This window comes from Ovis canadensis, chromosome 3 (assembly GCF_042477335.2).
Source record: "Ovis canadensis isolate MfBH-ARS-UI-01 breed Bighorn chromosome 3, ARS-UI_OviCan_v2, whole genome shotgun sequence".
Taxonomy (NCBI): Eukaryota; Metazoa; Chordata; class Mammalia; order Artiodactyla; family Bovidae; genus Ovis; species Ovis canadensis.
This window is the reverse complement of record NC_091247.1, coordinates 58,728,447-58,741,017: the sequence shown is the minus strand read 5'-3', so window position 1 is coordinate 58,741,017 and position 12,571 is coordinate 58,728,447. Positions and strand designations below refer to the sequence as shown.

General features: G+C 44.4%; 1 protein-coding gene across 2 annotated transcripts in view; it reads left to right on the top strand.

Moving 5' to 3' along the window:
- Positions 1-2,891, top strand: part of CD8A (CD8 subunit alpha) — a 46,192-nt gene extending 43,301 nt beyond the window's left edge. For both annotated transcript variants that reach the window (XM_069583187.1, XM_069583186.1), the window contains one exon: positions 1,546-2,891. In XM_069583187.1, coding sequence (XP_069439288.1) covers positions 1,546-1,597 — 52 coding nt within the window. In that variant the 3' untranslated portion in view covers positions 1,598-2,891. The remainder of the gene's footprint in view (positions 1-1,545) is intronic.
- The last annotated feature ends 9,680 nt before the right edge of the window (positions 2,892-12,571 follow it).

Here is a 12,571-nt window from a genome sequence, read left to right as displayed (position 1 = left end):
AGAGATCAGGAAATCTAGCCAAGGTGGCAGAGTCACGCCTACACGTTAGCTATCAATAATGCTGTTATTTAGTTGCTCAGTCGTGTCCAACTCTTTGCGACCCCATGGACTATAGCCCACCAGACTCCTTTGTCCATGGGATTTCCCAGGCAAGAATACTGGAGTGGGTTGCCTTTTCCTTCTCTGAAGGATCTTCGCAATCCAGGAATTGAACCCACATCTGCTGTTTGGCTGGTGGATTCTTTACCACTGAGCCACCCATCAACAGTACTGGGTTGGCCAAAAAGTTCATTTAAGTTTTTCCCAAAACCCAAATGAACTTTCTGGCCAACTCAATCATAACAACCTTAAAGTTTACCAGTGCTTTATATATATGAATATATATAAAGTTTTTAAGTTTCAAGTTTCATAACAACCTTTAAAGTAGTCAGTGTGGTTACCATTTTATAGATGAGGAAACTGAGGCTTAGGACCTTTAGTGACTTGTTTGAGGCCATACTGCTAGCAAGCAGGAGAGCTGCAACTTCTGTTCAAAGCCCAGGCTCCTCTCTGTGGTTGGGAGCCAGGGAAGAGGGGGTTAACGATAACCAACTCTATTCACCGATTCCTTTCAGTAGATGAAAATGTTTCAAGTTTTATACCTGAGGTTTGCATTTCACCCTTGATATTTCTCTTCAGAAACCCAAGTTCAGTGTCTTATACATTGTTATTTTTTAACAATGGAAATGTAATGAATTTCCAATGCATATACTAAAGGTGATATACCAATGGATACCCTTTAAGAGCAGAGAAGGATTTTTTAGCAGTTTCAGTATTGGAAAGATTTTGGAGGAGAACCATCCATTATCTCTATCTTTTCTGAAATTTTGAAATGAGTAACTGAGAATAAAACTCTGTCCCAAAATACAAAACCATGCAGATTAAAACTATGAGCAATTCACACACCTGAGTTAATAAGCTCAGTGATGACCAAGGGCAGCTCAGCTTCAACCCCGAGGTTTTGGAGGATGGTGTGTGTAGACATGGCACTCACGATGAATCAGCCCATTTAGAAGGTGCTAGCCCAGTAGTGAATTAACACATCAAATTTGGGTCATCAAAGGGACTTTTAGGTAAAATAGCTCTACTTGACTGACAGACGGTGGTTCATTCACATCCTCCTCTATCGCTGTGATCCTCTCAAGGGCTGAGAATCATCTCAGATGATGGCTTGGTTATCAGCTTACTTCTCACACCTCCATGGGGACCTTGACAAAGTCTCCAAGAAGCTAGACTAACTGGCTTCAGATGCTGGCTCTAGCCCGTCCTAGCCACATGACCTTGGGCACATTCTCCAGCCTCTCATTTCAGGATGGCACAAGGAAACTTCTTGGCAGGGTTGCTGAGGTCCTTCACCTAGTCCCATGCTGGTGGCCTGGGGACAAGTCCTCAGAGCGCCCTGAAGGCTGGGAAGCTGGTGGGGGTGTGTGTGGGTAGACTTGAGTGGATGCTGCATCGAATTGCAGGGGCTCCCGCTGCACTGACAGTCACCCACCTCTCTTTCAGGCCCGTGGTCCGACAAGGAGGCAAGCCCAACCTTTCAGATAAATATGTCTGACATGGCGACGGGCCCCGTGTGACAGCCACTACAAGACTTCATCCTGAGAACTCTCCTGACAGGGGGAGCAAGAATCCTTCCCTTTCGATTTCTCCCGTGCTTCCTTCCTTCTCATTATTATTCTTTTTCATGGGGGTGGGGTGGGAAGAGTTACTTTTTCTTTATTATTTACTTTGATACAAAACAAGACTCTCGTACAAAACAAGACTCTCGTGTCTAAGGCATACCACAAGGGTTATCATGCTGTTGTGCTCCCATACTGAGGTAGAGGGCGGGCAGGCCAGAGCTACCGCAAGCTCTGTTCTCAGAACCTGGCTGTGAGAACTGGTGGGGGCCTCGGCACCCACTCAGCCCCAACCTCTCCTCCACCCAGTTTACAAAGGAGGACACTGAGGCCCAGAGATGGGGAACAGCTGGATCAGAGTCCTAGCGGGGCTCCACACAACTGAGGTCTTTCTTCCAGAGGCCTCTGTCTCAGCGTGGAGAGCTGGATCTCAAGCCTCAAGAGAACTAGTTATTTCTGAAGCACCTGTGATAGACCCATGACTGTACCTAGAGCCTCTATGAGGTAATGAAAAAGGACAAGAAAACTTGACAGAGTTCTGTGATACTGCTGAACAGGATCAGATTATATTTTTATAATCAAGCGTGAAATTATACAGATAATAGGAATTCTTCCAATGAAGTGGAAGGAGTGAACTGAACCCTGGAAAATGAGCAATCTGACCTCTGAAGAAAATCTCTGGGAAATCCCAGCCTGGATCCAAGATGGTTCTCCCAGCCCTTGTGTTGCGGAAGGACCCATGAAAGAGGAGAGGCCACCCTCTGCAAGCATGATTTGAATGTTTCGAAAGTTGAATGGAGTTCAACTTTCTCTAAACATTGAGATTCCATATTCAAACATGCTCCTGGGTCATCGGTGAATTTTTATAGTTTGTAAGGGGAGAATTGTGACTGAGCAGCTGGCACAGGCCCTGGCCACCCCAGGCTAGCAGCTGAGGGGATGTGCAGACAAACTCTGGTGAGGAGGCTATGAGCCCAGCTGCAGCCCTACAAGGCATTTCCTTTCTTACTGTGTTCTGCAAAAAATGCATGCTCACTGGAAGAAGAAATGTAGCTAAGGCAGTAAGAATCATCTGTAATTCTTTACCTCAGGGATAATCCATTGTTAATATTATGGGCTATATTCTTCCTGATTATTTTCTGTGCCTACAATATAAAATATATAATTTTTTAAAATGGGATTGCACTATGTTTTTATAAGTGGCTTTAATAAACAAACATTTATGGCTTACTTCTTAATAGCAAAGTCATATTTCATTTTTGGTTGTGCCATTATTTAACCATGACTTGATATTTCATTGTTTCCAATCTTCCACTACTGTAATAACAAATACTACTTAAAAGTTGCAGACATCTTGAGGACAAATACCTAAAATTCTTGGGTCACTGCCCACTTTCACCTCAGACTCCCCATTTTCACATCAATCAAAATCAATTCATCTCTTCTTGTATCATCTTCCTTCATTTTGTTCTTCCTTGGTAACAGACAAATTGCTACTCCTCTCGTAATAAATAACAAAATCTTCATTCTGTCCTTCAGGTGAAATAGACATACAGAAAAGTGCACCAACTGTAAGCGTACATTCCAAGTCATTATGCAGTGAACTCTCACATAGCCGGCACCACATCAGAAACAGAACTTTCCCTGCCCTCTAGAAATGGCCTTCCACAGCCTTAATTTTAAAAAGCAGTCTACTTTTAGAGAACAAAAATCTAAAGGAAAAACTATCATCAGTGTGGGAAAGCAGAAGAGAAACTGGGAAGGTTTCTTCAAGACAAAATCTGGCTCTGACCCCTCCTCCCAAACCTATCAAGCTAACCAGAATGCGGATGGAGGGGGCACAACCCAGGGATAGAGGCCTAGCTTGGAGTGGGTTGCAGGCTCTGGGCTTTCTCTGTGTTTCCTGAAAGAGGTGAAGAGGAGCATTCCTCAAAGGGAGGGACAGTAAAAGGGCCACATTCTTTCTGGGCTACATTCTGCTACGTTTTTTCTCCAACTTGCAGCTCAGGTGTGAGCAACCAGGAGCCATGAGGCTCCAGAAAGGATTAAATACTCCCTGATTTTTTTTTCATATCCCCCATGAAAGGGGTGGGCTTCCCTGATGACTCAGACAGTAAAGAATCTGTGCCTGGTGGGCTACAGTGCTTGGGATTGCAAAGGTCAGCACGACTGAGCAACTAACACACACATGAAAGGATTTCTTCACTCACCACAAACAAAATGGTAAGACAACAATTTGGAGATTAAAAATATTAACACAGGAAAAAGCAATCATTAGAACTGGCCCTCGAGAAAGAAAATAGAGCAGCCGTGTACGGAGCAGGAGGCCTAAGGCACGCCAGGGGTGGGCTGTGAATCTAGGCTCAGGGCTCACTGGAGACCGCAGACTTCCAGCCTGCTTGTTCTACCCGTGCAGAAGGAGGACCCACAGTTCAGAGCCAGAGGCCTCAGTCCCAACAGTCTTTTTTTTTTTTAACTTGCCAATCTGTAGCCTAAAGCACTGGTTTTTACCAACTTTCTTGTGTGAAAGATGCCCACAACTCATTTTTGGATCCTAAAATACAGGAACTAAGAGAAATCACTGTACTATGCAGTAAGCTTGGTTCAGCTGGCCAGAATCCAGTTTCAACATTTAGTAAGGATGCATTCTTCTATCAAGACCATAGCCTAATTGTTGAAGAAAAAGAGAAATTGGTTGTTTCTTTTTCCCAGCTTTTAAACTGTCTTAAGAGAGCCCACCCTACGGAAATCCCCTGTGACACTTCAGCAAGTGGGTCAAAGAGAACTCTCTCTCTCTCCTTTTTTTTTTTTAACCAGCAAGAAGCTGCCCCTCCCTTCTGCACTGGGCCTGTGTGCAAATCTTTCCTGCACATGATTTTGCAATAGCCAATTTTACGACAGCCATGATTGTTGGGACCTGACCTGAGCCATAACAGGCTCGACAGGCCGCACTGGGCCTAGGCCTCAGGTTCTTGTAAGCATGAGTCATAATTCTAGGAAGCCCCACCAAGGTCCCCGAAAACACCAAGGTCCCCGATGACACGAAGGTCCTCCCTGATGACGCCAAGGTTAAATCAATCACCACGATGACCCAAGGTTGAGTCAATCACCACACGCCAACTACACTATTGCTGAGACAAAAGACCGCCTGTATATAAGCAGCTGTGATTCAGAGCTTGGGGCTCTCGTCAAGATTCCACTGTGCTGCATGAGACTTGGGCCCTAGCTCGAGCTAGCAATAAACCCCTTTATGCTTTTGCATTGCTGTGGACATCTTATTCTCTCAGTTTTGGGGACTTGGACACCGGGCATAACAATGATTTTACAAGCTATTCCTAAAAGCAGACTTGAGTCTTTCTTCTCCACCAAAGGGAACTGCAGGAGGCCTCAGTTACCAGAGATCAGGTTAAATGCAGAGGCACTGAAAGCAGCTTCTTGGCTGTGCTAGAAATTAACTGTGCATTCTCCAGCAAATGACAATGCCTCGATACCTCAGTTTCCTCACTTGTAAAATGGGGATAACAATAATCCCTATCTCAAAACGTTGTTTGCAAGAATATATGTATTTTTTTCAGTGCCTAGAACAGCTTCTGGAATCCAGTAACAAACGGATCCTGAAAAAAATGAACATGTACTAAACTTGTCAAAATTACTGTTGTACCAGTTACACTTTGAACACAGCCACTCGTGTCTGATTCTTCTAACTTCTCTTATATCCATAAAAGGGGTACACAATAGTCATTCCTGAGGGGTCCATGTACTATGTATACGCAGGGATCTCTGTCATACACATCTCACAAGAGCTCAGTCTCAGATGCACACAGCCTCTGCACTGCGTGATGAGAAGCCCCCTTCAGCCTGGCATCCTGAGCACCACACCCCGTCTGTGTGGTGAGTCTTACCATCCTTGAAACAGTGTAGTTTTCAAGACATTTCCCTCTAGTTATAAACCGTAGTGAGCATATGCTTCATTTACTTCCAAAGAAGCAGATACAGCTGGCTTATAGCACATGCTTTGTTTCATGTGATGACCTACACTCATTTTAGCAGTCACTTAATATTCTCCAGCAAGGCAGATGTGAACTTGTACAGCAGAAACAGTATGGAAAGCTTGTGCTCTACTGTTGGTCATCTCAGCACCTACTGAAGGCCCCGTCCCAGTGGGCCCAGTTCACCTCTGAGACGCCAGCTACCAGTTCTCCTTTTCTGCTCTCTCTGAGCTGGCTATGATTTGCATATGTCATGGGTCCCACGTTTTATTGGCTTAATGAAATTAAACCTACCTACCGGCTATTCAGCATTCACCATGGGCCAGGTATCTCATTTAGGCCTCCTCAAAACCATGAGGTGGGGCTTCCCAGGTGGTGTTAATGGCAAAGAACCTGCCTGCAAATGCAGGAGATGTAAGAGATGCAGGTTCCATCCCTGGACTGGGAAGATGCCCTGGAGGAGGGAGAGCATGGCAACCCAGCCCAAGATTCTGGCCTGGAGAATCCCATGGACAGAGGAGCCTGGCAGGTTACAGTCCATAGGGTCACAAACAGTAGGACACGACTGAAGCAACTTAGCACGCATGCAAAACCATGAGGTGGAAACTATCATTCCTCTTTACAGATGGGTCAACTAAGGCATAGATAGGAAGTTTCTTTCTTTCTTTTTTTTAAGGCGTAGACTTTATTTATTTATGTTTGTGCTGGGTCTTCGGTGCTGTGCAGGCCTTTCTCTACTGGTAGTGAGTGGACTTTAGAGTGTGGGCTCAGTAGCAGTGACTCATGGGCTTAGTTGCCTCATGCCATGTGGAATCTTTCTGGACCAGGGATCGAACCTGTGTCCTTTGCAATGGGAGGCAGATTCTTAACCATTGGATCACCAGGGAAGTTGGATGGAAGTTTCTATCACTTGCCCAAGACCACACAACTGGAATTTGGTGGAATCAGGATTTGAACTCAGATCTAATTCCATACGCCAAACTCTTAAATACCCTGCTGTATTGATTATTTTATAGTCTGCCTTTAATTTTTAAATTAGGCAAATACAGGCATGCTTGAGATATTGTAGATCTGGTTCCAGACCACTGCAATAAAGTGAATACCACAATAAAGAGAATCACAAGAATTTTCTGATTTCCTAGTGCATATAAAAGTTATGTTTATACTATACCATAGTCTATTAAATGTATACTATATGTCTAAAAAAAGGCACATACTTTAATTTTTAAAACTCTGTGGCTAAAAAATGTTAACCATCATCTGAACCTTCAGCAAGTCACAGCAGTAACATCCAAGACTACTGATCACAGATCACATAACATATAATAATGAAAAAGTTTAAAATATTGCTAGAATTACCAAAATGTGACAGAGACACAAGGTGAGCAAATGCTCGTGAAAAAATGGCACCTGTAAATTTGCTAGATGCAGGGTTGCCAGAAACGTTCAATTTGTTGTGTTTTTTTTTTTTAAAAAAAGCACTGTATCTGTGAAGCACAATAAAGCAAAATACAAAAAAAAATAGGGTCTTCAAATAAAGCATTTAAAAATGCTTTAAAGCTTTATAAGCATCTTAAAACCAAGGTGCACACTTTTTACCTACGCAGATACCAAGATAGAAAACAAAGGTCATCATTGGCTCTGAAATTTGACACATGGCAAGAATGTTCTAGAACAAGTACAGAATAGGGCTTCTGTCTGTAGTTAGGGTGAAGTTCCTGCTTCTACCATGAATACCACCAGAGGCCAAGAAATGTATGTCAAGAAATGTATATTCTAGTAATAGCAAACTCATTTGTCTCACATCTCAGGACAGGTGAGAAGTTGCATTGACTACATGGGGTCGCAAAGAGTCGGACACGACTGAGCAACTGAGCTGAGCTGAATTGATGACTTAATTCCATTCTATGAATGAAATTTCACCTGTTACCTGGCTGAGATGCACAGTTAAGTGCATCTTGTGGCAGAGACCACAAGTTACTTTTGTAACAACCATTCACCCCTTCTTCCTTCCTAACAGAACCTTCCTTTTATTATAGGCAGCAATGTGCCCGGCTCAAAGACTACATTACCCAGACTTCCCTGCAGCCAAGTGTGGCTAGTAAGTCACTGGGTAGAGCTTCCAGGAAAGACTTCAAAAGGGCTAACCTAGGTGGAAGCTTGTTCTTTCCCCACGTGCTTCCTCCTTGCTGCCTGGAACACAGACATGATCAGAGGTGAAACTGAGGCCACACGGCAAGACTGTGGGTCCCTTGGTGTCATGAAGCCACCACACAAACCTGACAGCCTACTGCATGTGTGCTGTTGATACTCACCAACACAGACACAGGCCCTCAGCCCAAACTTCCAGAACCACCTCTCAAAGCTTTCATGACAATGTAATAATTTCCTGTGAAGTTCCTCTGCAGGGCTGATGTGCTCACTGATCTAAATTAACTAAAAGCAACACAGTCTTGTGCTACGACAGGAAACCTGAAATGCATTTTTTTTTAATTGGGCTTTGTTTAGTCACTAAGTCATGTCTGACTCTGTGACTCCATGGACTGCAGCACGCCAGGCTTCCCTGACCTTCACTATCTCCCAGCGTGTGCTCAAACTCATGTCCATTGAGTCAGTGATGCCATCCAACCATCTCATCATCTTGTATTGGTTTTTGCTCTACATGATTCAGCTATATATATATATATATATATATATATATCCCCTCCTTCTTGAGCCTTCCACCTCCACCCCCATCACAGAGCTCTGATTTGAGCTCCCTGTGTTATATAGCAGCTTCCCACTAGTTATCTATTTTACACAGTGGTATATGTATGTCATTTCTAATCTGTTCAGAAGGGAAAGCTCTGAAAACAGTCTTGAATGCCAACAAATAACACGCTTCTTTTTAAGGTACATCTTTGCTTCTGACAGGAAATGACACCAAAGTCCTTCATTTGAAAAGCAGCACTTGCTCGGTGGCTGAATGTGGTCTCCAAACGGAGTGAAAAGGTGAGTCCCTACAGGAGACTGGCAGAATGTCACTAAGGTCACATAGTGTAGGAACCAATGAAGTAAGGAGAGTGCAGAGAAGTTAGAAATCCACCCAGAAGTGAAGACAATAGGAAGAAATGGGAATGATTTTTAGAACAATCAGAGCAAGGAGTCCCAGCACTTGAGAGACAAGAACACTTTAATGCTTCACTATATTGAAAGAGACTTCTGAGCATTGTATGTGACAAAAACATCATCTTGCTGTATTTTCATTTAATTTCTCTCAGATTACCCTCATTGAGGGGAGACACCAAGATTGTCTTATCCACCATGCTGCCCACCAGGACCTACTGTGCTCAACAAAAACTCACACTCGCCTTCATCACCTACCAAACAGGCCCTCCCAGGGTCTAACCTCATCCTCTCCCCAGCCACCTTTCATCCCACTGAGGCCAGAGTGGACCTTAAAAACACATAAATAACTAGTGGGAATCTGCTATAGAGCACGGGGAGCTCAGCTCGGCGCTCTCTGACAACCTAGAGGGGTGGGATGGGGGAGGGGGTGAGAAGGAGGCTCAAGAGGCAGAGGATATATGAACACCTACAGCTGATTCACACTGTTGTACAGCAGCAACTAACACAACATTGTAAAGCAAGTATACTTCAATTAAATTAAGTTAAAAAGCACAAATCAGGAAATTTCCAGATGGTGGTTAGGACTTCAAGCTCCCACTGCTGAGGTCACTGATTCAATCCCTGGTTGGGGAACTTAAGATTTTGCACTCATTCCCACCCTGCCACCCTCTCTCGCATTATTGCATCTCGCCTTTCTCTTCCCTCCCATCATCCTGCAATAGTTAGGTCACTGGTGGGCATTAACCACACTACAGGATCTTGGTTCTCTTCTACTTTTCTGCACCTATTGGCAGTCCATAAGCTCCTGGAGGCCCAGGACTCTGCTTCTTCCTAATGCCTGGCACTTAAGAAAAAGAAAAAAAAATTCTATGTTGAATGACTGAAGCTGTCATACTATGTTACTTTCTGCATTTCACAGGCACACATCTGCCTAAGTTACTAATGGATTCTGTTGCACAAGCAGATATTTAGCCTGAAGCACTTTGCGCTTTTCTGAGCTGGAGGAAAACATAGCTAAGGAAACAGGAAATTCCCTGACATGCAAGTGCCCTTGCTTAAGACAGTGCTTCTAATGTTTAGCTATTTTACATTTGCTAGTATTTTAGACTCACAGGAGCAGCACATCCCACTGCAAGAAAAAGGTTTTAGGAAAAAGAAAAATATATTATCACACATATTAACAGCAATTTCAACAAAGCTTTGTGAATGGATCATCGCATTATCACCCCTTAGTGCAAGGCTTCATTTTTTATCTTGGCTGTGCCTCATGACTTGTGGGACTTTGGCAATGAAAATGCAGACTCCTAACCTGAAGCGCCAAGGAATTCCCAATGCAAGGCTTTTTAAAATAGTGGATTCTGACCCATTAGAGTCATGAAATCAATTGTCTTGATAAGCATAAACCAAATAATAAGCACTAGGTAGTTTCTTGCAAGACTTTTGAGAATTATAAATTTTACATGTATACAGCGTTATACTAATTTCTTACTGGTTGCCAGAAAAAAAGTACGAAAGAGTGTCCTCTGGGAAGTGACATTTGCTTGCTGGGATACCGTTTATCTTCAAGCTTCTCTGGGCGTAGGGGGTGAGGGGCTTCAAGCTGTTCATTAGAGGGTGCATTTTTCAGTCTTTATTTTGCCATGACAAAACCCCAGTATTTTACATCTTTGGTGCTCCTTCGTCCCTGTTTTGGTGGAAAGGGGTGGAAAATGCATTTCGCCATGCTGCAAATTTCCAGTAGTCATGTACAGATGTGAGTTAAACCATAAAGAAGGCTGAGTGCCAAAAAATTGATGCTTTGGAACTGTGGTGCTGGAGAAGACTCTTGGAGTCTGTTGGACGGCAAGATCAAACCAGTCAATCCCAAAGGAAATCAACCCTGAATATCCATTGGAAGGATTGATGCTGAAGCTGAAGCGCCAATACTTTGGCCACCTGATGTGAAGAGTCAACTCACTGGAAAAGACACTGAGGTTGGGAAAGACTGAAGGCAGAAGGGGGTGGTAGATGAAATGGTTAGATAGCATCACTGACTCAACGGACATGAGTTTGAGTAAGCTCCAGGAGATAGTGAAGGACAGGGAAGCCCAGTGTGCTGCAGTGCATGGGGTCACAGAGAGTCAACACAACTTAGTGACTGAACAACAAACAACAAATAGTCTCTCAGTTACCTGGATGCCTAACGAAATACACTGATTTATAAGATAACTGTACCAAGAGAGTTCTAAGCACACTAAATTTAACTTTTCTCCATGACTCATAACTTAGTCATCAAGGCTAAATTTTGTTCAGTACATGTGACACATGTACTGCCACATTTAAGAGGGAGGATATTTAGTAATATATATCCCTGGTGGCTCGGATGGTGAAGAATCTGCCTGCAACGCAGGAGACCTAGGTTTGCTCCCTGGGTCGGGAAGATGTCCTGGAGAAGGGAACCGGTACCCACGCCAGTATTCTTGCCTGAAAAACCCCATGGACGAAGGAGCCTGGAGGGCCCCAATCTATGGGGTTGTGAAGAGTCAGAAGACTGAGCGACTAACAATCAATCAATACTTTATAACGGGCTTCCCAGGTGGCACTAGCAGTAAAGACCCCGCCTACCAATGCAGGAGATGTAAGAGACGCAGTTGTGATCCCTGAGTTCGGAAGATCCCTTGGATGAGGGCACGGCAACCCAGTCAAGTAATCTTGCCAGGAGAATCCCATGGACAGAGAAGCCTGGCGGGTTAGTCTCTGGGGTCAAAAAGAGCTGGGCATGACTGAAACAACTTAGCATGCACGCACATACAGCACATTAGTGACCAGAGGCACAGTAATACATCTTTGGTGGTGGTTGTTCAGTTGCTCAGTCATGTCCGACTCTTTGTGACCCCATGAACTGCAGCACACCAGGCTTCTCTGTCCATCATTATCTCCCTAGGCTTGCTTTTGTTATCCAAACGTTATTCACTGGAGACATTTCAATATTCACTTACATAACAAACTGCTGGCCAGTTTGTTAGTTTCTGCAAAAGCCCCCAGGTCAATGAGACAAAATAAGGGAGCATCCAGGGAACTCATCGTGAAGAAAGTTTTCTCAGGAGCACACAGATGCGGATTCAGTAGGTCTGGGCTGAGGCCTAAAATCCTGCATTTCTAAACGCTCTCAGGTGATGCTGCTGCTGAGTCTTCTTTAGTTGCTAAATTGTGTCTCTTTGCCACCCCATAGACTGTAGCCCGCCAGGCTCCTCTGTCCACGGGATTTCCCAGGCAAGACAACTGGGAGTGGTTGCCATTTCCTCCTCCAGGGGACCTTCCCAACTCAGGGATTGAACTCACGTCTCCTGCACTGGCTCATTCTTTACTGCTGAGCCACCAGGGAAGGCTGCACTTTGAATTTGGAGAAACCCCAAATGCTGCAGGGATAGGTGGCGATGCCAGGCTTCATCTATGCCTCCTGGACATCCTAGCTCCAGATGCCACTGGGTGTGGGATTCAACAGAAAATCTCAGATGAGAATGAGTCTTTCTCTCTCAGAAAATACAGAAGCGGCACAAAGAGATTCTGGGTCTCTACCACCTCAGGGTGTCATGGAGGAAGACAATGCATCCTCTGTTCCTCCTTGACAAAGCTGGGTGTAGCCACCCTCCTCCACCAGTAGCTGTCTGCTTGGTCAGGGGGTCCCAGGTACCCACAGGATGAGCATGAGGGGCAGGAACCTATAATTATCAACCCAATCCCCCTTCTTTAGAAGCTGGGGATGGTGCCCAGCCAACACCTCCTCTCACACTGCTGGTGTAACAGGAAAAGGATGAGATGGTGACAAAGATA